This window comes from Melanerpes formicivorus, unplaced genomic scaffold (assembly GCF_026170545.1).
Source record: "Melanerpes formicivorus ecotype bairdi unplaced genomic scaffold, bMelFor1.0.p_v2 SCAF_22, whole genome shotgun sequence".
Lineage (NCBI taxonomy): Eukaryota > Metazoa > Chordata > Aves > Piciformes > Picidae > Melanerpes > Melanerpes formicivorus.
In genome coordinates, this window is record NW_027142374.1 from 9,667,161 (window position 1) to 9,691,811 (window position 24,651).

At 37.7% G+C, this 24,651-nt stretch overlaps 2 protein-coding genes across 3 annotated transcripts in view; one reads left to right on the top strand and one right to left on the bottom strand.

Moving 5' to 3' along the window:
* Nucleotides 1-3,901, bottom strand: part of XIAP (X-linked inhibitor of apoptosis) — a 28,131-nt gene extending 24,230 nt beyond the window's left edge. The window contains exon 1 of the mRNA XM_068152099.1: nt 3,734-3,901. Coding sequence (XP_068008200.1) covers nt 3,734-3,748 — 15 coding nt within the window. The 5' untranslated portion in view covers nt 3,749-3,901. The remainder of the gene's footprint in view (nt 1-3,733) is intronic.
* Nucleotides 3,902-4,067: 166 nt separating this feature from the next.
* Nucleotides 4,068-24,651, top strand: part of THOC2 (THO complex subunit 2) — a 51,358-nt gene continuing 30,774 nt past the window's right edge. The window contains exons 1-11 of one of the 2 annotated variants that reach the window (XM_068152103.1): nt 4,068-4,173; nt 10,480-10,538; nt 12,350-12,441; nt 13,642-13,693; nt 16,482-16,552; nt 16,817-16,938; nt 17,652-17,785; nt 18,705-18,871; nt 19,505-19,597; nt 21,882-22,037; nt 24,362-24,534. In XM_068152103.1, coding sequence (XP_068008204.1) covers nt 4,112-4,173; nt 10,480-10,538; nt 12,350-12,441; nt 13,642-13,693; nt 16,482-16,552; nt 16,817-16,938; nt 17,652-17,785; nt 18,705-18,871; nt 19,505-19,597; nt 21,882-22,037; nt 24,362-24,534 — 1,181 coding nt within the window. In that variant the 5' untranslated portion in view covers nt 4,068-4,111. The other variant, XM_068152104.1, reaches the window with a different exon arrangement.

The following is a 24,651-nucleotide window of genomic DNA, read 5'->3' on the forward strand; positions in this document are numbered from 1 at the left end:
TGATCAGAAAGAAATACACACTGGAATGAAATATATTGTCAAGAAAATAACTGGTCTGCTGCCTACCAAACAATTCCAATAGCATTGCTCTAGGCATTGTTCCCAGCATCATTTTTAACAAAGCCTCTTCTCCACAGGCCTTGTGTGGCAGAACTTAGTCTTTCTGCCTTCCATTCTCCACCAGCAGGTACATAAACATACACAGAACCAACAACTTAAGATGAATGCAGCTGTTCTAACAACTTGACCAGAACCCAGAGCACTTACAGGCCAACAGGGTTTGGGGATGGAACTTAAATCCGTGGTTGGCTCTTGCTTGTGTTGGGAAGTGGGTGAGAAAGGCAAACAACAAACAGCTCTTACTGAAACAAACCAGCTTAATGTGAGCTGACGACAACCAAACCTTTCCCATGCAGAATGTTCCTTCACATCCACTGATCTCAATTAAATCTGGAACATTTTACAGCTCAGGATGATGAAGTGACACTGAGTTTAGCTATGTCAAAAAGCCTCAATAGTTATAAGATCTTTATGAGAATCACTATCCGAGAATATTTCTCCTTTCGGTTGCCCAGATGAATAGAAACATCTGGTAATAGCAAATGTTTAGGATTCTTACTTGCCTAAACAGCATTCACCAAATGGAAATCATCTGGGAAATGTGGAAGTGTGCCTTCTCCTGCATGATAGTTTAGAAAATATTCCCAGAAAAACGGAACAATTGCCAAACAACGACTGATTTAAAAAATAAATTACAAATCATGGAACAATTGCCAAATGACTGATTTAAAAAATAAAAGATCAGTTGTGGACTTAGAACAATTAATTCTTACACGGATACGATACAAAAGCCAAGTAATAAAGGACATTTTATTCCAAACAGTTGTTCTTAAATATCTATATAAGAAAGTTCAGTTGATTGCAACTCAGAGCAGAAAATAAAGTTGTGCCTTGTCACACAAATTCATGGAGTTGGTTAATACAGAGCAAATGAGCTGTTGGATGTTTTAGTTCTGCTTTTGTACATTTCTAGCTCTCCTAATTGGTGTCAGTAGCATTTACTTAGAAAACTAAGACTAAATAATTTTTTCTAAGATTAACCTGGATTTTTTTTTCTATTTGCTAGATAACATACTACACCCTTGAAAACCTTGTAACAGTGTTGAGCTAAATAACTTCCTGCTGCTATCCAGCTGTTACCATAGTGCCCAACACAGGCATTTTCTTTAATGTAGTTGAGACAAAACGTTCAGATTGCTGCTTTATTCTAGCAGGAAGCACAGTAGGTGACTTAAGACAGCAGTGTGACATTTTGTGCCTTTGAAGTCATTATCACTTTTTCTCCCCCCTCCTTTTTTTTTTTTTTTTTTTTCTCCTTTTCTCCCCAATATTTAGAAAGGTAAATGTCAGCCTCTAGAAATAACAGAAGGAAACAAAAAGCTATCCTAGCTTTTAACAAGCATCTCTGATTCATTTATAGGAATCTTAGGATGCCCATGACACTTTTTCTTACACTCACAAGCTTTATGAAGAGATGAAAAAACTATAAAGGTTGTTTTATAGAACTAAAATGTAAGTATTTTTAACCTAGAAATTCCTCATCATTCAGCTAACATCAGATAGTACTAAGAAAGATGTCCACCACATGCTCAAGGATAAGACAAAATTGAACATGATTTCATAGCGTGGGAGTGAAGACTACCCTGTGTCAGTAATATATTAATCTGATGAGGAATTGGTACATGCTTCTCTTCAAATATTTGGCTTTGCCTGTATTATTAAAGTGTATGAATGTCTATGTTTTGGAGGTTATATAAGATATATATGTAGTAGAGCATATTTTATATAAAATCTATCACAGAATGTTTCCTATAGTGCTATAGAAATATTATGGAATCAGATTCTTGTCAGAGAAGTGCAGACACAGGCTGCAGCAAGGAAAATTCCAGTTTGACTCAAGGGAAAAATACTTCTGTGCTCAAACACAAAGACAGTGAAATTACCTCCTTGAAGCTATTGACAGCTCTGTGAGATAAGATGCTGAGCAGCCTGACAGAACTTTTTAGATCCTGCTTCGAGCAGGGCTTTAGAGCAGGTGGCCACCAAAAATCCTTTCAGCCTAAAAGCATTCTATGATTCTGTAGCTGTAAAAGCCATTAAAAATGTAAATGGCTGATAAAGATATAAGTATTTGTATACACTGTAGCTAATAGGAAATGTGTAATGGCTGAACTATCTGCAAGAGAACTTAAAAAATGTATCTAAAATATATTTTAGCCAAATGCTAAATAACTTCATTTAGGTCCCTTAAAAAGTGCTATATCTGGGGTCTTCACTCTCTCATATCTGTCTTAAACAGTGTCAACAATGTTAACGGAAAAATGGCAAGTAAATTGATTCTAGAACATATATATATCTAAACCCCAAATTTATATATATGTTTTCCATCTTTTTCTGTTATACCATAGTTCTAAAGATGAAACTAAAATATACAGTGCTTGATTTGATGATAAACTCTGAGAAAAGATTTCATGGGGACTTAAAACTGTTTCACTGCCTATGTTTATTTAGTATTTGTAATATTTCTATTTAAAACCTGAAAATAGTAACTTGGAACAGAGAATTGCAATGTGTTGAAAAATGTAAGTATTTCTGACCTAGAGTTCAATATATTTACATATTAGAACATGGCTTTGCAAACTTTTATATAACAGAGAAGTTCATGCATGTATTGTCCGTGCAAGTCTCAGCAGGTAAAATTACTCACCAGCATAAATTGTGTTAAGAATAGGCCCTAAATGGATTGTAAATAACCTACTATCTACCACACAACAGAACTGCAGCATGTCAGTGCCCACAGATAATGCATTGCATTTACTGTGTAAGTGCTATCATTCACCACACTTTCACCATATCATTTAGTTAGTATAAAATAAATGTATAGATAATATAGAAAATGTAATAATGTTGGCTTGATTAATTTATTTGTCAAAAATTGACTGCATTTTAATCCCAAGCCTAATTATTCCATAATTGAAGTGTTTAATACATTATTTAATTAATAGCCCAAACCTTACAACAATAAAATACTCTTTTACTGAGTCACTCTTTGATGCTGGATCCACAACACAGGTTTTCTGCAATTCTTTTCAGTGACACTCATTTTGTGAAGCTTTAGAAGCCATGAAACCACTTAAAACATCCATCTTCTAAAAGCTGTATCACACCCTAATGATATTTGAAGTCCACATATTCTAAGATTCAGATAATCAAATATATTTGTAAGGCAGCAGGTGAGTGCCTGGTGAGATAAACATACTGAAACTAGGTAGTTCTGACAGACCTACCGAAAGCCATGGCAACCAGGCACCTGACCTACTTTTGCAAACTCTTTTATGGTCAACACCCTTAACGCTTTCCAAAATCTGGTCTCGTGTCATTAATTTCGCGATTGATATATAAAATATTAACCCTATAGAACAGTACTTCTTTAGCAGGGCTGCATGGCCTCCACTGCTGTCACAGACCCAGACCACAGGCATCTGCTACATAAATCCCGACTTCAGAACAGCAAGAGCTTGCACTACGTTGGCACACTGTTGATCGTGGTACTGCTTAAGCCAACGTTTTAGAAAAACACAAAAAGAAGTCTGTAGCTCTAGCCAAGAGAGAAGACAGACAGTATTTCTAGCGAGATTGCTCTCAATGACAGTTGAGAGATCTAAACGTTTACCAAAGCAGCCAGCATTGTGCAAGAAGGTGTCTCTGGGGCGGCCCTACCGGGCGGTGGCCGAGCAAGCGCGGCTCTGGGAGGCCTGAGGAGCTCCGCTGGCAGCCCGGGCGTATGGGAGCGTGCAGCAGAGGCCTCGTGAAGGCCTAGCACAAGCCCAAACCACCGCACTACTGCTGCGCTACGCCGCTTTAATGGCCACCCGCGAGCACCGCCGCGCGGCGCAGAGGGCGGAGCCAATGCAGAAGGACGATGCGGCGGCGCGCGCTGTCTCCCAGGGTACGGCGCGTCCGCGTCCCGTCGTGCCTCGCGGGCCGCTGCGTCCCCTCTGACCCGGGCTCGCTGTTCCACCATCCGGGCTCTCGGCGCCACACGGGGAAGATGGCGGCGCTGCTCCCCGCCGAGTGGATAAAGAACTGGGAGAAAGGGGGCAAGAACGAGTTGTGAGTGCGGGGGGCTTGACTCGGGAAGACGATGAGGCGCTACAGGTCGCGGATCTGTGGAGGGGGAGAGTGGTCTTGGGCTTGATCGGCCGGGGGACGTTGGCAGGGGGGTGGCGAAGAGGTGGGAACGGGTGGGGAGGACGTCGTTCAGGGCTGCGTCCTTGCGGTTGCGGCTTAGGGACGAAACTCTGATCGGGCGAAGGGAGCAGGCCTCTCTTCTATCCTGCTTGGCGTCTTTTGTCGGTTAATAATGACCTCCGCCGCAACTCGATCCCCGTAGCTGGGCCTAGCTCCCCCGACATCCGTTGCCCGCACCCCGAGCGCCCCCTTCCTGTCTCTGGGTCAGGTTTATCTGGTGTCGGGCTGTGCTTTAGCCGCCCCCCCTGGGGTAACATGGAGCATGAAGTGTTTTTGATTTGCGTGCTCCACGATGCTGACCTTTCTAGCAGAGGTCTCGGTCCTTGTTCCCACCTTTCTACCTATTCCGAGGGAACTATCGCTGTATTCTTTGATTCAGGCAAGACAGGATTAGATAGTCATATCCTACAAGATAACCTTTGGGCATCGAGGGGTCTGATTGCAGCTTCCCACACCTGGATTGCTATCTAGGTGTGCTGGAGCTTTCTCTTTTAGGGCTTTCTGTGTATCTCTTTTAAATAGTCTTAACTTGTGTTGTCTGCTGTGTTTGAGGAGGTCTGTTCAAAGGGTTATTCATTAGTTTGTCAGTTTAGTTTTACTATGTTAGCATTTCTGGTGTTTGTTGCAACTACAAACCCCCGCAGTTTCAAATATGGGTGTATAGGGGATTACTTTGAGAAACACTTAGTGCTATGCACACTTTGTTGTTGTTGCTGATCTGTTTGAAGATTGTGCAGCAATGGTAATGATCTTCCCTGTGCATGAATAAAAAGGTAGTGGGGCAGAGAAATAGAGGATGTACAGGCTCCCTGCACAAAACACCATTCTCCATTTTGTAGTGAAGGCTTCCCCCTCATAGCCATGTCATTTTTGGCTTTGAATTGCGTTAGAACCATTATCATGTTACCATGTAAGTTTAACATGTTTTGATGTAAATGATACAAGGCAATGAAAATCTCTTCTGTATCTGCATTTCTTACAATAATTACAGTGTTCAGGAGCTCCCAAACAATGCTTAGGTTTGCATTGCATTTTTAATTTCCTGCTTCAGATCTTAAAGCAGTAGTCAAATATGCATCCAGCGTGGCAATATGTATGCAATAAGCACAAAGACCTATTTATCCTAAGTGTTTATAAATGTCTGTATGAATACAGAAGAATAAAATGTATACTGATACAAAAGACTATAAATGTATACTAATGCCTTTCAAAAAAGTAAAACTAGCTACAATGCCTTGTTTTACCTAGCATTATATACATGTAGATGCACTTGTTAGTGTATCTCTATGGTTGTTAGGTCATGGAGTCACGTATGGTTATGATTTCTGTAATTTACTCGCTTATGGTGACTGAGATTGCATGGAGTTTGCACGAAGACAGATTTCATAGTTGATCATAAAATGGCAACTGCATTTGTTTGCATTGAATTCTCAGAACTTTCTGTGTAGCAGGTAAGTTGCCTCAGCTTTTGACCATGATAAAACTGTGATTCTCTCTTCCCCTTAGAGCAGTACTGCCTAACTGTCATGGGAAGAAACTATTAATCTGCTGTTAGACCAATAAAACAAATCATAGGCTGCATTCCTGTATTTGTGGCTTTTACACTTCGTTTAGAATATGGCTTAAATGCAGTTCCAGAATGATTTAAAGATCAGTTTGCAAAACAGGCCATACATTTTAAAATAAGTGTGATTGTGTCTGGGTAACAGTTTGTCAGTGACAGCTTTATGAGCATGTCATATATGTATGAACTTTCTAGAAGCAAAAGAATGAGTATAGCCAATATGTAGAGGACTTTTTAGAAAACAGGGTTTTTGGAGGAATCTTCAGTGTGGAACTTTGTGTTTATTTTTCCCAAACTTCCTACCTCCTGATTCACTGGAGATTAATAAAGTTACTGAATGATACACATCAAATATTTTACAATATTGAAGTAAAAGTTGAATAATTGTAACCATAGTTCTTATTTTTGTTACCTGATATAAATATACAAATCATGTCTAGGCCACAATTCCAGTTTTGGGGTTTGTGAAAGCAATGCCTTATATTGATGAACCAAGTTAGAAAAGTGGAGAGAGGAAGGATACTGCAGAAGGGCAAAACGGACATTTCTAGCAAATACAAAAATTGGAAAAAAAGAAGTTTTGTTTGTTTGTTTTTCACTCTGAAAGGCCTGGTCTAATAAAGCCTAGGCATGAAGTCAGAACATTAACTCTTCTGGAGTTTGTTTGGGTTTTTTTTAAACAGAGTGGTGGGAGACAAATAACTATTGTTAAAAAGTGAAAATGACAGGGAAAAAACTTACAGTTAACAGAAAGAAAAGATTAAGTCTTGTGGAAAAAAAAAATATATTGACTTGCTGGAGCGTGAAATAGCTTGCATGATCTGACAGAATCAGCCCAAGGTAGTATTTTGGCAGTTACTGGTTACATAAATAAAAGCATAGTTTTATATTTTGGGGGGATATGAAACTGTATTGAGGAAAGTAAATAATTTGTTATGTTTGGCATTTCAACTTCTATTGTGATTAATAACAGATATATAAGATAATCACTGTGTTTTCTTCATGAGTGGTGCAGCAGTGGTTTGCTTACGCTTGAAAGCATATGGGATTTGTAATATTGCTGTAATCTTGAGAGCTTAAAAAGAAAACAAAACAATAAGGATGTTTTAAAGAAATGTAGTAAGGAAACCAAGTTTAAACTGATCTTTTACTGTGAAAAATAACAAACTTTGTTTTTGCTCATGTGATTGATTTGTTACGATAAACAATTATATCCAAAACCCAGAAGGTAGGAATTTTGTATTTCTTAGTCATAATGTTAATTAGTAAGGCAGCATCATAGAGCTTAGGGAGCAGTGACCATTCACTTCTTAGAAATTGTTCAGAGACCCTGTTCAAAACTGTACATGCTTTAAATTTAATCCATCTACTGGTGTGTAATAATAACTAACACCGATTCATAAATGTACATCATGTGGTAGTTTCAGTAGTTCTTAGCTGCCAAAACTGTCAGTTGGTCAGGATGTGGTCATCTGTCTGTCAGATTCTATTTTGTTCTATGTATTTAGACAGAGTCTTCTCTGTCTAAATACAATTAATGAAATATTTTTTTCTACTGCCAGATACTGTGTAGAGATTGAGTTGGAATCTGTGTGTGAATGCTTATGCTGGTCAGTCAAGATGCTGTGTAGACCTGTATACGTGCACTGTCCTTTGTAGTGGTCTTGTTTTGTGTAGTCTTCCACAGTAAGACACTGGTCAATGACTATCTATAAGATGCATAAAATGGCAGGCACTGATACCTTTGCCTTGTTTAGTGATAAACACATTAAAGACCCTTTGGAGAAGAATTAAGGCTTTAATAATGTACTTGGCTGGCAGCTTACACAGTTTGTCAAGCCTCAAGATGAACTGAAGAAACTTAGCATTCTGTGAATGTGAAATTTTGAGACTCAATCTTTCAAGCACTCCATATATTTGTTATTTCCCTTGCATGAGGAATGCCACAAGGTTGAGTTAAAGGGCTGAGAGTCAGGAAAACAGAGTTCAATTGTAGTTTTGCCATCCTTAGTGCAAAATGCAACTGATTGTGCTTTAACTCGACTAGAGAGCTACCCACACCAATTAAATTATGCATATACTTAAATGTTTGCAGGCACATGCACTTTGTGATAATTACTGCCATATACTGTGCGTGGGAATGTAATGGAGGATATAGGTCATTGTGTATGAATTGGGAAGCTTAGGGTGAGTCGCTGGCTCTGATGTGAAAGCTTGTTCAGTAGATGCTCAACAGTGCTTCAGAATCGGTTTATCCTATCCATCCAAAACAAATTTTATCTTGAAATTTTGATTTTCAGACATGGTGCTGTGCTTTTTTTTTTTTTTAATTATTTTTAAGTTCTAGGTTATTCTGTTTTTAAATCGTATTTTGCTTCTATTATACATTTTGTCTTTGGGTGAGGAGTTGTATGTTTTAGTAGAGTAGAAAAGTTCTCCATCCTAAACTTGCAGCAATGAACTACAGGATAGGAGTAACAGAAGCTCTGTGCAGACAGTTTACATCTGTTAAACTGAAAAGGGGACCTGATAAATTTCCGTTGTCCTATGCAGTGCTTAAGTGGGAAAGGTTTGTAGCTTTTTTCCCTGAGTGGATTAATTGTACTAATACTGAAATTTTGATTCTTGTGAATGCACAACTAGCGGAGACTAAATGAACTAATCTCAGATCTTGGTGGTACTGGAATGGAGGGTTTCTGCCTTGCCTTCATTCATGAGGGCTTTTTTGCCTGGTACTTTTCTGACCTCCTGGTAAGCTGCTTCAACTTGCAAAGATGGCTGAAGACTTGTTCCCTGCCAAGTTTGTCAGTTTAACTGATTCAACTGACATGAGGGCTAGAACTTCATCACCAGAAGGAAAGAAGTGTCAGTGAATGTGTCCATTTCCACAGCAACAAGCCATTAATTCAGCTCAGCTCTACTGCCTGACACCATCTTCAGGAAAGATTACCCTCCTTTGGAGATAGTAGTATCTGTATGGAAGAAAATACGCACAACTATTAATTTAAATCCAAAGAATAGTACCAGCATTTTCCTTTCTACTACCAGCATTTTCCTTTCTACTACCAGCATTTTCCCAGGTAGACTTTCACAAAAAGAAAAGACTTGCTTCCCTCTCCCCACCTCAGTTTAATAGTTTTTTTTTTTTTATTTACAAGTATAAAGCAAGTTGTTTTATAGACTGATCTGAAGTAGGATTTCTTGTTACATTGATCAAACAGTTTTATATCTTAGAGTAATGTGAAGTTAATAGTACTATTTTGGCATTACTGGAAAGGAAACTGGAAGAGGTTAAAATCCCCTTACCCAGATCATCAATAAAGATATTGAACAGGATGGGGCCCAGCACTGATCCCTGGGGGACACCACTAGCGACTGGCTGCCAGCTGGATGTGGCACCATTCACCACCACACTCTGGGCTCGCCCTCCTGCCAGTTCTTAACCCAGTGCAGCGTGTACCTGTCCAAGGCACAGGTTGACAGGTTGGCCAGGAGTTTGCTGTGGGGGACGGTGTCAAAGGCCTTGCTGAAGTTCAGGTAGATTACATCCACAGCCTTCCCCGCATCTACCAGGCGGGTCACTTAAATGAACTTTTGAGACCAAGTAGACAGAGTTGTTGCACACATAGACTGGTTGATAATACTGCCTGGTGACATGGTTCAAAGTGCACATCTCGGTAGTTTTTTTGGAGTCAAATGTTTCACCTTAGTGTTTTTTGTATAGAGGACTTAGAAATGAGTGCTTATTGGGTACATTCTTTATGGAGAAGTAGTAATGAAAATGTAAGAAAATCTGGCTTGGATCAAATTGGTACTTTTTAGGGGGACAGCTGGGGAAAAATAATTAATTGCTTCTTTTAAGAAAAGTGTATCTACCATTTATGAAAAATAAATTATCTATTCCCCTGTCTTACTGCTTCTGTTCTCATTATTTCCAAGTACATTGCATTCTCTTGAACAGCATTTAGAACCTATTGGGATATTCAGTTTTGTTTTCTCCTGAGCTTGCGTGTTTCTGCTGATTAAGCTGTATTTGAAACTGCCTATTTTCCAGTTGCCTTTAAGGGGTACTTTTTACATATGGGTAATGTTGTTGAAGGAGCTTCAGGAGTGACTAAAATTAAAAGTAACACAACAGGTCTTTGCAGCCTGTAGTGGATTCTCTTCGTGACTAGAATAAGTAGAATTCTGTCCTACTGTTGCCAAGACATTACATGTTAGAATGATTCATAGGCTGGAGTTTTATCGTAGTCATAGTATTTCTGTGAGACGCTTTTCCTCATCAGTTAACAACAGTAGTTGTTAACAGTTACTTCTGTGCTTCCTTTCACATACTAAAATTGCTCAGGGTTCTCACTTTTCTGTGTTTATTTTTTTTTAATTGTGATATACATGTGTATGAGATCTGTTGGGGGGTCTTGGATTATTTTGCTGTGTAACTTTTGTGGATTAGCGTTTACTCTATGAAAATGTAGTCAGCCATTTAAATTGCCCAAATGTAGGGTTATTTTAGCCAGAACAATATAAAAAAACCCCAAACAAATATTTATGTGCTAATATCTAATTATTTTTTTTCCCCAATATTGTTTTGTCTTTTCTTTCAGTGTGCAGCTATGTCGTGCGCTCAGTGAAAACAAAAGCCATGATAGTATGGTTTTCAGAGGTAAGTTGTGTGGGGTTTTTGGATTGTTTTTGATTAAAGAAAAGCTGGAAAAGATTGATCATGGTGCCTCTGTGTGTCTGCTTGGGCATACTTGTATGGTACTTACTAATGCATGCTAAAGGTGAATATGACAGGTAAAAAAGCAGTAGCAGCATGCGCAACTATGTTTCTTTTCAGATGTCCAGGTGAAAGATTTCTTAAACAGCAGTAAGTGATGCTGAGATGATCTAGTATTTGGTCTGTATGGTAGAGAATTGAATTCCATTCTGCAAACTCAACATAGGACTAGATTTTTATTCTAAAAGTCAGAGGTATGAACATTTATATGTGCAAGTATGATTGTGTACTGCAGGAAAATTAATTTCTACCACAGCAAAAAATGAGTCACTTATTATTCAGGAAAGCAAAATATCTGTTCCCAAAGTTTTGGAAGAAATGCTGCCAGATGATCTCTGTTCTACATAGAAGTCAATGATTTCTGTGTGCTGTTTTCTTTTTCTTTGTCCTTGCTGTCAGGTTCTAAAAGATCCAGTGGGAATGACTAGATAGATACATACAGTGGAGGAAGTAATATGCAGTAGAAATAGTTTAAGTTCTTCTGGTGATGGATAAAACCCCTGAAAATATGGATTATCTGGAGTGAGGTACATGGATACTGTCTACAGTTTGAGTCTGGATCCAGTTCTGAAAACTTCACTGGTGCTTGCATTTCTGCCTTTTAGTGCCCAAAAGACATTTATTGAAGTCCAGTATTACTGCAAGCTTATAGAGGCAGGTCAGGTTTGTCTTGTGTACCTGTGAGCACAACACAGAAGCATGTCTGATGCTGTGCTTACAGGTTCATCATAAATTACTAGATTAGGTACTGCAACATGCTGCCCACTTCGAATAGTAGTTATGTTTTGCATTGAATTAATGGCTAAATCAATCCTGCTGTATTTGAGTCTTCAGCAATTAGTGTTCTTTGTCAAAGGCACTGTGATAGGTACAATTAAACTGTCAATTTAAAGAACAAATAAATGTGCTTTTAATGCAGCTGCAGTGGTTTGCAGTCACCAAGTTAGTGAGTACTTCATGTGGCTAATATCTGTAACTTGTATACCCATTGCAATTGTTTATTGAGCAGACCACATGGCACAAGTGCAAGGTGAAAGCATGAGGGTTTATTATTTTCACATCCTAAAATGGCAGAATTTAAGAATGATTCCTTGTAAGTTTACTGTAGCTGTTTTTGCAACCATCAAGTTGAATTTTGCCAGAGTTTTCTCAAATGTAGTATCTCTGTTTAGTGTTTCAGTTTAATACAAGTGTTTGTAAAACAACATTCCTGAGTTATGGCAGACTTTTCATAAAAATAGATAAAATCCTTCTTAAGCATTTTATCTCCAATTAAATGTTACTTTCACCTGGAGAAATGTTTTTTGAAAGCATGTCTGTGCTGAGATACTAAGAAAAAGTACTGTAATATTTTCTGTGTGTAACATTTTTTACATGTATATAAATGTTCTTAATATTTCTGAGTTGTAAGTTAAAGGTCTTTGTTAAACTCAAGTTAAGGGCAGAGGACTGTAGTTTTTCATCCTATTTTACTGTTATTCCTTAAACTCTCAGCAAAGTGGATCATCTCTTACTGTCTGCTTGTGTGAAGTCTTAGATATTGATGCTCAAATTTAGTCTTATCAGCAGTAATAAAGTAATAGTCCTCCTTGGTAATAGAGAAGTGTATCCTCTTTAATTGCAGGATGTGTCTACAGCATTATTGTAAACATTGCTTCAGTATGTGTCATAGTCATATTTTTTTCTTTCGACAGACATCCAGCAGGCTTTGTACGAGCTTGCATACCATGTCGTCAGAGGAAACTTAAAGCATGACCAAGCTTCTAATGTTCTTGGTGATGTCATAGTAAGTATAAATTTGTAATAATTGCATACATAGTAAGTGTTTGATAAAAAAAAATATGTATAAAAGTAGGAGTGAAAATCAAGTGGATAATATTAAACAGACTTGGTTTTCCATGTTGAAAAAGTTGTTCTTGTCTTTTTCTCCATTTGTATGGAATTGGAATATATGTACTCTGGTTCCCCCCACCCCCTACTTTTTATGGTGAGGAATAGCTGTATTAATTTTAGCATAAATTAAAAATGATTTCATTTGTAAGGGCATGTGAAGACTGAATATATTTCACTTGCTTATGCAGCATGTCTGTAATGCCACCTACTGGTTTTTATAATTTCTATCTCACAGTGTAAGAATGTGCAGTGTCTGCCATTTTACTGTTGAGATGTCTAAATCCTATGACTACCTTTAACATAATGAATGAGACATATTTTTTTGTTTGAAAAATTAGGGTGTATTAGGGCATATTTGCCTCCAAACTTCTAAAATTGCAAACTATTGGCATTTCTTAAACAACAACAACAAAAAAATCCCCAAACCCCTCCCCCCCCAAACTACAAAAAGCTCTAATCAACCAACTAAACAGAAAAAAACACAGAAAAAATACATTTAAGTCTTCTGAAAATGTTTTCCTGTTCTTTGCAAGTTTGTAGATTGCCCTTTAGAACTGTATAGAAGAAGCTTAAGAAAATATAGGTCTTGTACTACTCTATATCAGGATAACATTTTTAGGCTTATTAAATTTCTGTGTTGGATTTGAGAGATGTCAAGGCTCAAGTGCACCTTACTGTTGGGGTAGCATGTGGTAATGTTTGATCTTTAATTACTATGGAAAGTTGTAGTTTGTTCAGTGCCTGAGAAAGTCTAGTTTACTGTACAGGCTGATGCTATTCTTCAGACAGGGAATTCTGTTGTGTTAGAGGAATGGAAGTAGTAACCAGAATGTACTGTCCCTGGCCACTAGATGCTGTTTTAAATTACACTAAAATGTTATATTATTTCATTACATAACAGTATGAGTACTGCACTTATATTATTAGTTAATAAATGAGCATCTTCATTAGTTCTGAATTTTTAATTAGTAATTATCTGCATAATTGTTCTGACCTTAATTTACAGTGAAATGTTTGATATAATGGAATAAGAGTTTTCTAAGTCTGCATATTGGAGTTTGCATTCACTGAATGTGATCCTTTTCCTTCTTAGGAATTTCGGGAAGACATGCCTTCCATCCTAGCTGATGTATTCTGCATATTAGGTAAATTCAGCACAGGCTTGGAGAAATCCAGGCCTGGTGCCTTTGCTTGTTGAGTTCTTCAGGAAATATCATTAAATCTGTAAAGCATGACTTCTCTTTTTAAAAAATACGTGGTGATTCTTCCTCAGTGTATCTACATCTCAGTTCTCAATGCTTCTCCATTCTGCTTTGTCCTGTTAAGAGTTTCCGCAAGTTTAACTATTAAAGGCAGTAGGAGTCAGTCTGCAAAGGGTTGAAGGTGCTAGGTTGTAAGGATGTTGCATGTTAGTCCCTCTGAGTGAACTGGAGCTTGTACAAATTGTCCAGAAATGTTAAGACAGATGACATCATTTGCCAAGTTACTCTCTGCCAACTGAGCAAGCTTTAAGGATGCATGCTCCACATTGTAGTAATAACTTCTGGATTTTTATGTTGTAATGTGAATAGAATAGAATAGACCAGACCAGGTTGGAAGAGACCTTCAAGATCATCGTGTCCAACCTATCATCCAACACCAGCTAATCAACTAAACCATGCAACCAAGCACCCAATCAAGTCTCCTCCTGAACACCCCCAGTGATGGTGACCCCACCACCTCCCCGGGGCAGCCCATTCCAATGGGCAATCACTCTCTCTGTGTAAAACTTCCTCCTAACCTCCAGCCTAAAACTCCCCTGGTGCAGTCCGAGACTGTGTCCTCTTGTTCTGGTACTGGCTGCCTGGGATAAGAGACCAACCTCTGCCTGTCTACAACCCCCCTTAAGGTAGTTGTAGAGAGCAATAAGGTCACCCCTGAGTCTCCTCCAGGCTAAGCAACCCCAGCTCCCTCAGTCTCTCCTCATAGGGAGCCCGTCACCAACTTTGTTGCCCTTCTCTCAGGTTCTTAGGATAGTAATCAAGTACACTTTGTTTCAGAGCATAGTCTTAATTGTTTGCAGTTTCTATTATGTTCTCTGTGTGTCTGGTTTTTAAACAAATTTCAGCAAATTCTTTGGACATTCCGCTCTTCACAGATTGTGGTTGGTTCTGTATACTGAAGGAGAGGGGTGTCTTGTGTCCCTATGCAGAGGGGCACCTAATTAGGTTTTCATATGCAGCCTCTGTTCTGTAATGTCTAAATGATGAGTGTTGACTTTTATTAATAGTATTTCATTCTGTGCACTTGATTGATATTTTTGTAATAGTTACTTTTTATAATGCTGTATTACACTGATTCCCCTTTTTGTATTGAAGATGGCTTAGAAAAATTAGTTGCTTCTTGAACTAGTGGAATAGCTGTTTTCTTCTCCTTCCCTTCAAATTCCTATGTAGAAAAATGCTCTACCTCCACTAGTAGCAGAAAAGTGTATGGCTAAGGAGCTAGATTTCAGACTCTGGGATAAAGGACACATGACAATTTCTTGCTTGTTTTTAATGAGCATTTTCCCTATAAACAATATCTGCTAATCTTTACTGATGATCTGGATGAGGGAGCTGGGGTTGCTTAGCTTGGAGAAGAGGAGGCTCAGGGGAGACCTTATTGCTCTGTACAACTACCTGAATGAAGATTGTAGCCAGGAGGGGGTTGGTCTCTTCTCCCAGGCAAGCAGCACCAGAACAAGAGGACACAGTCTCAGGCTGCACCAGGGGAGGTTTAGGCTGGAGGTTAGGAAGAAATTCTACACAGAAAGAGTGATTGCCCATTGGAATGGGCTGCCCAAGGAGGTGGTGGGGTCACTATCTTTGGAGGTGTTCAGGAGGAGACTTGATGGGGTGCTTGGTTGCATGGTTTAGTTGATTAGGTGGTGTTGGATGATAGGTTGGACATGATGATCTCAAAGGTCTCTTCCAACCTGGTTTATTCTATTCTAATATCAGGATTTTCTTTTTTTTCCCCTAATACCATCTTACAGTTGATGTTTCAGTAGATGAGAATTTGGATTTATCTACTTAGCCATTTATCCACTCATCCACATTCCCAAAATAATTTTTTTCTGCAGGTTCTTTGGCTTAAAGGCTTGGCTGATAGGACACAGACTAGTTTGCAAAGTCTGTTTCCTCCACTGCTGCACCCACATCGTTTGTTTTCATCCTGTTTGGGTGTTTCTTTCTCAGAATGTTTGTTGTTCTTCTCTCTATGGGTTTGCTTTTTCTATGGATATGTAGGATTTCTGGTGTGCGGGTTTCTTGGTTTTGTTGTTGTTCTTTTTTTTTGTAACATCTGTCTTGCATTCTTCTACTGTGTTTCCGCTCCATTTGCAGCTTCCTGTAATGATGTGCCTTTTAAGACTGCTTTAGATAGGTGTGCTTCCTCAGCCATTGTATTATGGCCTGTCTTCCCACGGGAGTGAATTTATGAATTGCATAGTTGAAAATGCAAAAGAAAGGAACGGAAATGCAGAATCATAGCTAGTGAAAGAGTACAGTAAATGGTAGTTACTCTATAGACAGACACTGGGAAAGAGACTAATATGTTACGTTTGATCATGCAGTGTTTTTCATCAATTTGCATTGGCCTCCTTTTGGGCATATTATTGTTTCTTAATGCTAAATGAGTGCAAGAGAGAGAAGAAAAAAAAAATACTATGTCATTCCTCTGGTTTGTTTTACCTTTTCAGGAGATTTCTGATTCTGTGACAATTGTTATCCATATACTATGTTGACCTCAAGGTAGATGAGTAACTGTAAAGCATGGCAAGAAGCCATCATGTTGTAAACAAGCTGCTTTGCCTTGTGTTACCTATACCATTTGTTAGAATATTATAAAAATTAAACTCTTCCACAAGTAGTGATTTCCTTTTTCCTTTTATTCCATCTTGCTTTATACCAGATATTGAAACAAGTTGTTTAGAAGAAAAAAGTAAGAGGGATCATTTTACCCAACTGGTGTTAGCCTGTTTGGTAAGTTTCTTCAAGGTGCTGTTGTATATAAAATTTACCACTGTAAAATTCCAGGTTTAGTTAAATAGTGTCTCTTTTTTCCACTTTTGTGTCTGAAGGAGAATGTATTTTGTATCATGGCATGTCATGACATTTGAAATTTTTTTTTGGGTTGTGAGAATGCATGATATGTAGCCTAAAGCAATCATCACATGGTTTGTAGGTCTCTGTAATATACAAATCTGATACATGTTTTTGGTGGTGTTTGTTTTTGTTTTTTTTTAGTATCTTGTATCTGACACTGTCCTGAAGGAGCGTTTAGATCCAGAGACACTAGAGTCATTGGGACTTATCAAGCAGTCTCAGCAGTTCAATCAGAAATCTGTTAAAATAAAGACAAAACTATTGTAAGTTTGGGGGCAAGGGTTGTTTGGGGGAGGGGATAATGGTAATTAGTCTGGTAACAATGTGTTCTAACAATGCTATATGTTTATTTCAATGCTCAATTTGGTTAATGAAGTATGTTTTGTTACACTTTGACTTGTTATTGACAAATGAACCTTGTTAGTCCTCTTAGTTTTTAAGCCTTGAGAGAAGTAAAATGTTGTTTAATGCTACCTATTGCTGTAGCTTTTGCTACAGTGCAGATTATATACTTAATTGTGATGAATATGAGTTTGCAGGGTAAGAAAATTATTTTTGTGGCATCAATTAAGCATAAACGTTTTCGTAAATGTGGTTGTGTTAGTTTTGGTGAATGTGTCTCATTTTTGTCCCTGCATCCAATGTTTCAGTCTCAAAGACTAACTTGAATCTAAAATTGGTCCTTTAGCATGGACTGTTATTGAGCAATGCTCCAGCACAGTGTATAAGAACGAGTTTTACTGTTAAGTATGAGCATAATCTTGCTTTTAAGAAGAGCTGGATTTGTTTTGAGAATGCTCACTACCTTTGTATTCAATACTGCTGCCTATAATATTTTGCAATAGCTCAAGTACTTCACAAGTTCTTAATGTGTTCAAAATTACCATTTGTATAACAAATTTAATACTTGTAAAAGCATAAATAAGATTCACTGTGAGCATGTGTTACACAACAGCTTAATTTTGTTTATTTCCAGTTATAAGCAACAGAAGTTCAACTTGTTAAGAGAGGAGAATGAAGGTTATGCAAAGCTCATTGCAGAACTGGGGCAAGACTTATCTGGAAATATCACTAGTGATTTAATCCTTGAAAATATCAAGTCTTTAATAGGTAAGGAATTTGAAGGAATGCAAGCACAGATTAACCTGCATGGTGTTAAAGCAATTGTTTGGGATCATCTGTGGATCAAATATACTGTGCAGGCTTGTAGTCTGACACTCGTATTGGCAGATCACCTTGGGTAGAATTATGACATTTGGAAGTTCTCATTTCTGTGTCAAAAATCATTTTGGAGATGTTGTGTAGTTCAGTTTAATTTAGATACTGAATTTATGTTACAACCTCAAATCTACGTGCTGTGATTTTGATTCATCCCGCAGTAGTTTTTTGAGGATGCGCTTGTCATCTCTTAGCAGGCAAATTGGGAATGTAACCAAGTAATGCTTTTTGCTGTTTTAAGGTACTGTGTATTTTTTTAGTCTTGAAGAAGTTGAACAAGTGATTCCTTATAAAGAGAAATGAGAATTTTATAACAAAATATTTTTCTGTCTTCTGGAATTTTAGGAATTGCAAATTGTCAGTTCCTTTAAAGTACCGACTTGCAGTAGCTCCTGGTGTAGTGGAGATGGCTGTTGGGAAGGAAGGACTTGATGCAGTTATGTATCTGCATAGTAGATGTGCCTGAATAAAACGTCTCATGGCACAATGGAAAAAATAGTCTAGATGTGGACTCTTTTGATATAAGTAATATTTCTGTCTCAAGTATCTCCTGGCGTTTTGGGGGAGAGTTTATATAGTAAAACACAGGTATGATTACAACATTGGCTTAAGCTGATTTATATCCTAACTCTTGCTCCCTTCAAAATAAACCATTCTCCCTAACGCTAGCATAGCAGTAGGACTGGATTGACAGCACAGTACAAATGGATGGACCAGGGTCTAGCTCAAGCCAGAACAATTTTTGGGGTGTAACAGAATTAAGATGGAAATTAGCAATGCTAACCTTTTCTACTCTATTCTTCTCCATTAGGTTGTTTTAACCTTGATCCTAACAGAGTTCTGGACATTATCTTAGAAGTCTATGAGTGCAGGCCTGAGTATGATGACTTCTTTGTACCACTGATAGAGTCTTACATGTACATGTGTGAACCTCAAACTCTATGCCATATCCTTGGGTTCAAATTCAAATTCTATCAGGTAATGTATTTCCATTCCTAATAATTTGTTTTGATGATTGATTGGTTATACTTGGTGTTGATCTGTAGTTGGTGATGAGAGTTTTTGCTGCAGATTCTTTTTTTCTTTTTGCATAGAATTTAATTTCAAAGTTGTAGAATTCCAGTGTTAAAGGCAATAATTTCATAATGTGAGTGGAAATCTCTATAATGTATTTTAGAGGGGAGTGCCTAGCATTCTCCAAGAAAGACATCTGAAAACAATCTTTGATCCTCTGGATTTGAACCTGTGTTGTTGTTTAAGGGCTACCATTAATGAAGAGATTGTACCTTATAAAAAAACCATTTCTCTACAGGAGTGAGGAGCCTGTTTGCAAGGGAGTCATGGTTAACATTTGATAAGATGTTCTGTGTTTTCTAGATGTGTGTTTAGGGATGGCATAGAAACACCAGAAGATGCGAACGTAATTAAATGCTTTGTTTCTGAAAATTCAGATTGTATATTGCAATTAAGTCTAGTGACTTTGGAGTAATAGCAGTTAATGACATGATAACAAGGAGAACAAGAATAACAAGGATTGATGATTCAACTGAGCTTGGAGTAGTTTCTCTTTCAAGGCTTTTTCTCTTATATTTGCAATCTTGTCCTTTTCAGGATCCAAGTGGTGAGACACCGCCCTCCTTATACAGAGTTGCTGCTGTCCTTTTGCAACATAATCTCATAGATTTGGAAGACCTTTACGTTCATGTAAGCGACACTTCTGTCATGTCAAATGTCAAAACTAAGGGAATTGCAATATCTTTATATGTTCAATAGTTCTTAAAATTCCTATCACTTTATAATGCCACCTGTTTGTATAAACACACACTGAAATATGAATGCTGATGCACTTTGACTTAACCTGGTAGTATCCTCCAGATTGTTTACCTCCTGCCTGAATAGGAGATAGGAGGTAAATGCCTGAGTTACTTTCCTTAAGAACTGGACCCTTTGACTGTTTTGCTTTAGAAGATGAACTTATGAAAAAAAGTGGTAGGACAAGTCAACTCTTAACATTCTTTTAGTTTAATAGTAGGATTAAAAAACACACCCTCTCACGTACTCTTGAATACACCTCTTATTCCATCTTCAGGAATTCTGACCATTTGTTAGGTCAGAGAGGAAAATGGAGTTACAAGTTCAGATTTATTCAGAGATTTCTCCAGCCTGAGAGTCTTATCAACAAACCACCATACCAGTTTGAGTGATGGTAAACAATGTTACAGTTACCAAAATAATGTTTCATTATACTCCAGTTTTTAATTTTAGAATATCCATAGTTATTTTAAGACTCTCTACTGTTCCACTGAGACCAAGGAAGTGAGCTTTAGTTACAACTATGGAAATGTTGGAATGTAGTCCTGCCATCAATTTGTGTAGCAATTAACAGCATTAGTCACAATCTGACTTGTTAGTAACTAGCTTCATAGGAGTGTTTTGGCTACAAATACGTCAGGAACACGAGTAGGAGTTCATATCTCAGATAATCAGTGTGGAGGGAGGAGTGCAGGATGATAGTGCTAGTTTAAGGAATGTTTTTAAATTTATGAAACAGATGCTTAGGCTGTGATCTGTACAGAGACCTGTGAAGTCTCAGCCCTATACAGATACGGCCATGTTTTCTGACAGTGTCACAGCTAGAGTGGTTCCTACATTTGTTTATACTGTTCACCTTCATCATGTTCATTCTCTGCCTCATTTTTAATCTACTTTTCTAGAATCTCTGTCAGACTCTTTGTCTGTCTTTGCACATTTGGGACATGATTTTTTTTCCCTGTCTTTTCAGTTCAGGCTTGATTTAACTTGCTGTGAGAATTTCAAGAAAATAATTGGTGTGTAGGTCTTAAGTGAGATATATCATGTGGCTCCTATACAATAGCAGTTGTCAGGATTATCATTCATATCGAGAATGTGCTTCCTCCCTCCCCCTTCCAAGCCTGTAAGAACTGTTTTTGATTTGTGTGTATACACTCATGTGTGTACAGCATCATGGAGATACAATTTACCCCTTGAAATTCTTTCCACACTAGGTACTGCTTGGTGAATCTTAGTAGGTTACCTGTGTTTTCTAATACGAAAAGACTAGCTCTAAACCTTTTGCCTTTCTAAGTGGGATTCTTTCTTCCCCAAATTTCTCTGAAATTGAGGAATTCTACTATCTTTTCTCTGAAGAAGGTTATGCTAAGTCTTTCCTTCTGCTGAGGAAAAAATGGTAAGAATCTTCCCTTGCTAAAAACAATAGAGGATTACTGTATTTGAGGTCATGACTCCAGTAGGTTTTGTTTAGGAATCAAAATGAAGTCTGACTTTGCCAGAAAAAGAGCTTTTTCTGTGTCTTGCAACGTGACCGTTTAATTGTAGAGCATAAGATTATCTTCTTCACCCTGGACATTCCTCAAGTACAAGACACTGAGTTTTTAATCATACTAGGTGTCTGTTACAGTGAGATGTCTTTTACAGAACTGATACTCATGTGTTTAAATTTGGTAACCTTTAAATAGTATTCTGTTCCTTTAAACTCAAGTGCAATGAAAGTGTGTGCCCAAGTAGATTGCCTGATTTTCCTTGGTTATTCATTATTTTTTCCTTTAGATTTAGTGAAAATGCACCCTTTTGATAGTCACATTGTTTTAAGGCACTGAATGTATATATGTGCATAATTGTCACCATGTAGCTACAGCCAAATAGTGAATTGGAGAGTAGAAGGGTACCTTATACAAGTAATGGTTGTGAGGAAGGAAGTAGGACAGTGTTATTTTTCGTAAATCCTTGGTTTCAGACTAGTCTGCTAATAGGTTTCAGACTAGTCTGCTAATAGTTTACTTGTCAGAATGGTTGTGGCAAGGAGAATTTCTAGGCAGTAAGATTATCTGATTAGTAGCAGGGAAGACAAATTTTTGCTTCGAGCTCAAGTGGTAAATAGTAGCAGTATGCAATTTCAATTCTCAGATGTAATGTTTGTTCTGTTGTGGTGTCTGTGTTGTTTTTTTAGCTTCTTCCAGGGGATAATACCATCCTTGAGGAGCATAAGCGAGAGTTAATGGAAGCCAAGCAAATTGTCAGAAAACTTACAATGGTCGTCTTATCCTCTGAAAAGACTGAGGAAAAGGAAAAGGAAAAAGAGAAAGAGGAGGAGAAAACTGAAAAGGTGTGTGAATAGTTTCCATTCCAGTAACATTATTTGAAGTTATCTGAAACTAAGCATAATAATTGCCATGAAAATATTTTTCTATTTTTTTGAGAGAGATAGGTGTGTACTACTTGCAAGGCTTGTGTCTGTCCTGTGATTGTGCCCCTGTTACATTAAATGTGTGAAAATGTGTTGTTTGGAGGTTGTTCTGAATCTAAGTTTGCTGTTCTTGCTTCAGCGTCTGATTGCTTTCTTGTTTCCATTTTGGTTGTATAAGCTCCACTAAGTATGTCCTGGAATTCATATACTTCAGTCATAATTGCTTCTGTTGTTATTTTTCTGTAATTCTGGGTTCATTGCATCAATCTATTTTGCCTACTTACTCCTGTTTTTTCCACTTTACCTTGATTCTGTGCATCTTTCATACTCCTTCTGTTTTTCTTGCCTAGTTGAAAAGTAATTTCATTATTTTCCCTTAGGCAGCTGATACAGTCATTGGTCTCTGGCTCTCAATTACAGCCACCTCTGCTGCTTTAAGTTCCTGACCTCTCTCCCACGCATTATGTCAATATCCGCTTTGATTATACCAAGTTGCTTTGGCTCTGCAGTCAGTGGAGACTGCCTGGTATACTCTGAAGCGTGCTTGTCACCATGTCCTGGTGGAAAACTGGACTCTTGATGGGACATGGGGAGTGTATATATCATACGTAATGTCAGAAGAATTAAGACAGTTTTTATGGCTAAGCTTTGGAATTAAGAGCTAGGGAATTTTAAGCTCCAGCAGAAACTGCAATGTTTTTCTGAAGGATTACAATGGCAAATAACAAGATCTAAGCCTGTGTGATGGGAAAATGGAGAGCCGTACTTAAAAACGATTTCTGTGGCTCTTTGCACACTGTTATGCAATACATGCTGATTCTTGTAGAGCTTGTTTCTGTGTTTGCATTCTTGTATGTGATTAGCTGTGCAATTCATAGCAATTAGTGCACCATCTACATGTGAAAGCTGTGTCTAAATTTGAGTACTTTGTATTCAGCATGCAACTTTAACTTACAGTTTTTGATACAGTACAGTGTGGTAAATGCCAGGATAAGGAAAACAGTGTTTAACCATTACTGACTTCTTTTTTTTTTATCAACAAAGTGCTTATTTGGTTAAAACTTAGTACTGTCTCATGCCTCTAATATAAATTTAGTATGGAAAGAAATCATCATCTGCTTTTGTCTTTTAGGATGCATTTGTCATAACCCAAAGGAAGGGCTAAGATTTCATTACTGTATAAGCTCAACATGAGTGTAGAATAGATCTCTGCACTTTGTTTTGTTCCAAAGCTTTCCTCTGCATGTTGTTGTGTACTTGACTGCTTTCTGTTTTCAAAAGTATCAGAAAACAGTTGCTAGTTTTGTAAAAAATCTTTAAAAGGGAAAGAAATTAAAAATCCATGCAAACTGTGGAACCACAGAAGTATCTGCTTTGTAATTAATTTTTCTTGTCAGTCTGTCATTTGTTTGGGTGATTTAAAGTAAAACTGGGGTTTTTTTTGCCATAAAAGCTTAAATGTTTTGCCTTAAATGTGTAATCTTCCTCCTGTATAAGCATCATTTTAGGCTTCTAGTTGCATACACCTACTTTGCAGTCACTATTCCTTACTGTTAATCACTTACAAGTAGACTTTTACCATGGGGACCAGCAAAACGGTAAAATGTATCAATACCAGGTGCATGTAAAAATGCTTCAAGGCACAATCTTAATCATAAACTTGTATTGCCTCCTGCCCCTATTTCGTAAGATGGAACATTTGGAAAACTTCCTGTATATTTGCACTTAAAACTAGGAATTTCTGCACTAGATATTAGTGCTAATCTTAGATACAGACAAACTAAAAGACAAGGAAAAGATTCAGGTTTGAGATGGTGGTGGTTTTGGGGTTTATTGATAATCTGAATTTGCAAGAGAAATTCCTACTTTAAAATCCAGAACAAAACACAATGCAAAAGATTCTCAAATGCTTGCATTGTTCTTAAAATGTCATGTAAAAAAATAAAGTTGAAAAGTACATGGTCAGACCTGTGTCAAACAACTTAATAAACTTCTCTATTGAACTATAACTTTTTTCTTTGACCCGGATATTGGATTCTATGTGGACTTGTTTGTTACTGCTTTTCAGGTGTGCTTCTTGTCTAAACGCCTAGCTGAATTTTGTTTTATGCATTTTATTACATAGTTGGAATACTGGATGTTTTCTTTCCTAGCTCTGGATTACAGTTGCATGCAGCTTAAGGAGAAATGTTAAGAAGACCTTATGAGTATACTTTTCCCATTAATTGTTTGTTGTCTTGCAGCCTCCTGACAATCAGAAGCTTGGTTTATTGGAAGCTTTATTAAAAATTGGTGATTGGCAGCATGCACAAAGTATTATGGACCAGATGCCTCCGTTTTATGCTACTTCACACAAGTCGATTGCAGTTGCCCTTTGCCAGCTTGTACATGTGACAATTGAACCTCTGTACCGCAGGTAACGTGAAAAGTAGAAGTCTGTTCCTACACTGGAGAAAACTGCCCTTTATTTCTAAGCATGAATTCACTCACAGCCCTAGTTTGTGTTGATACGTTATTAAAATTTTCACTTCTA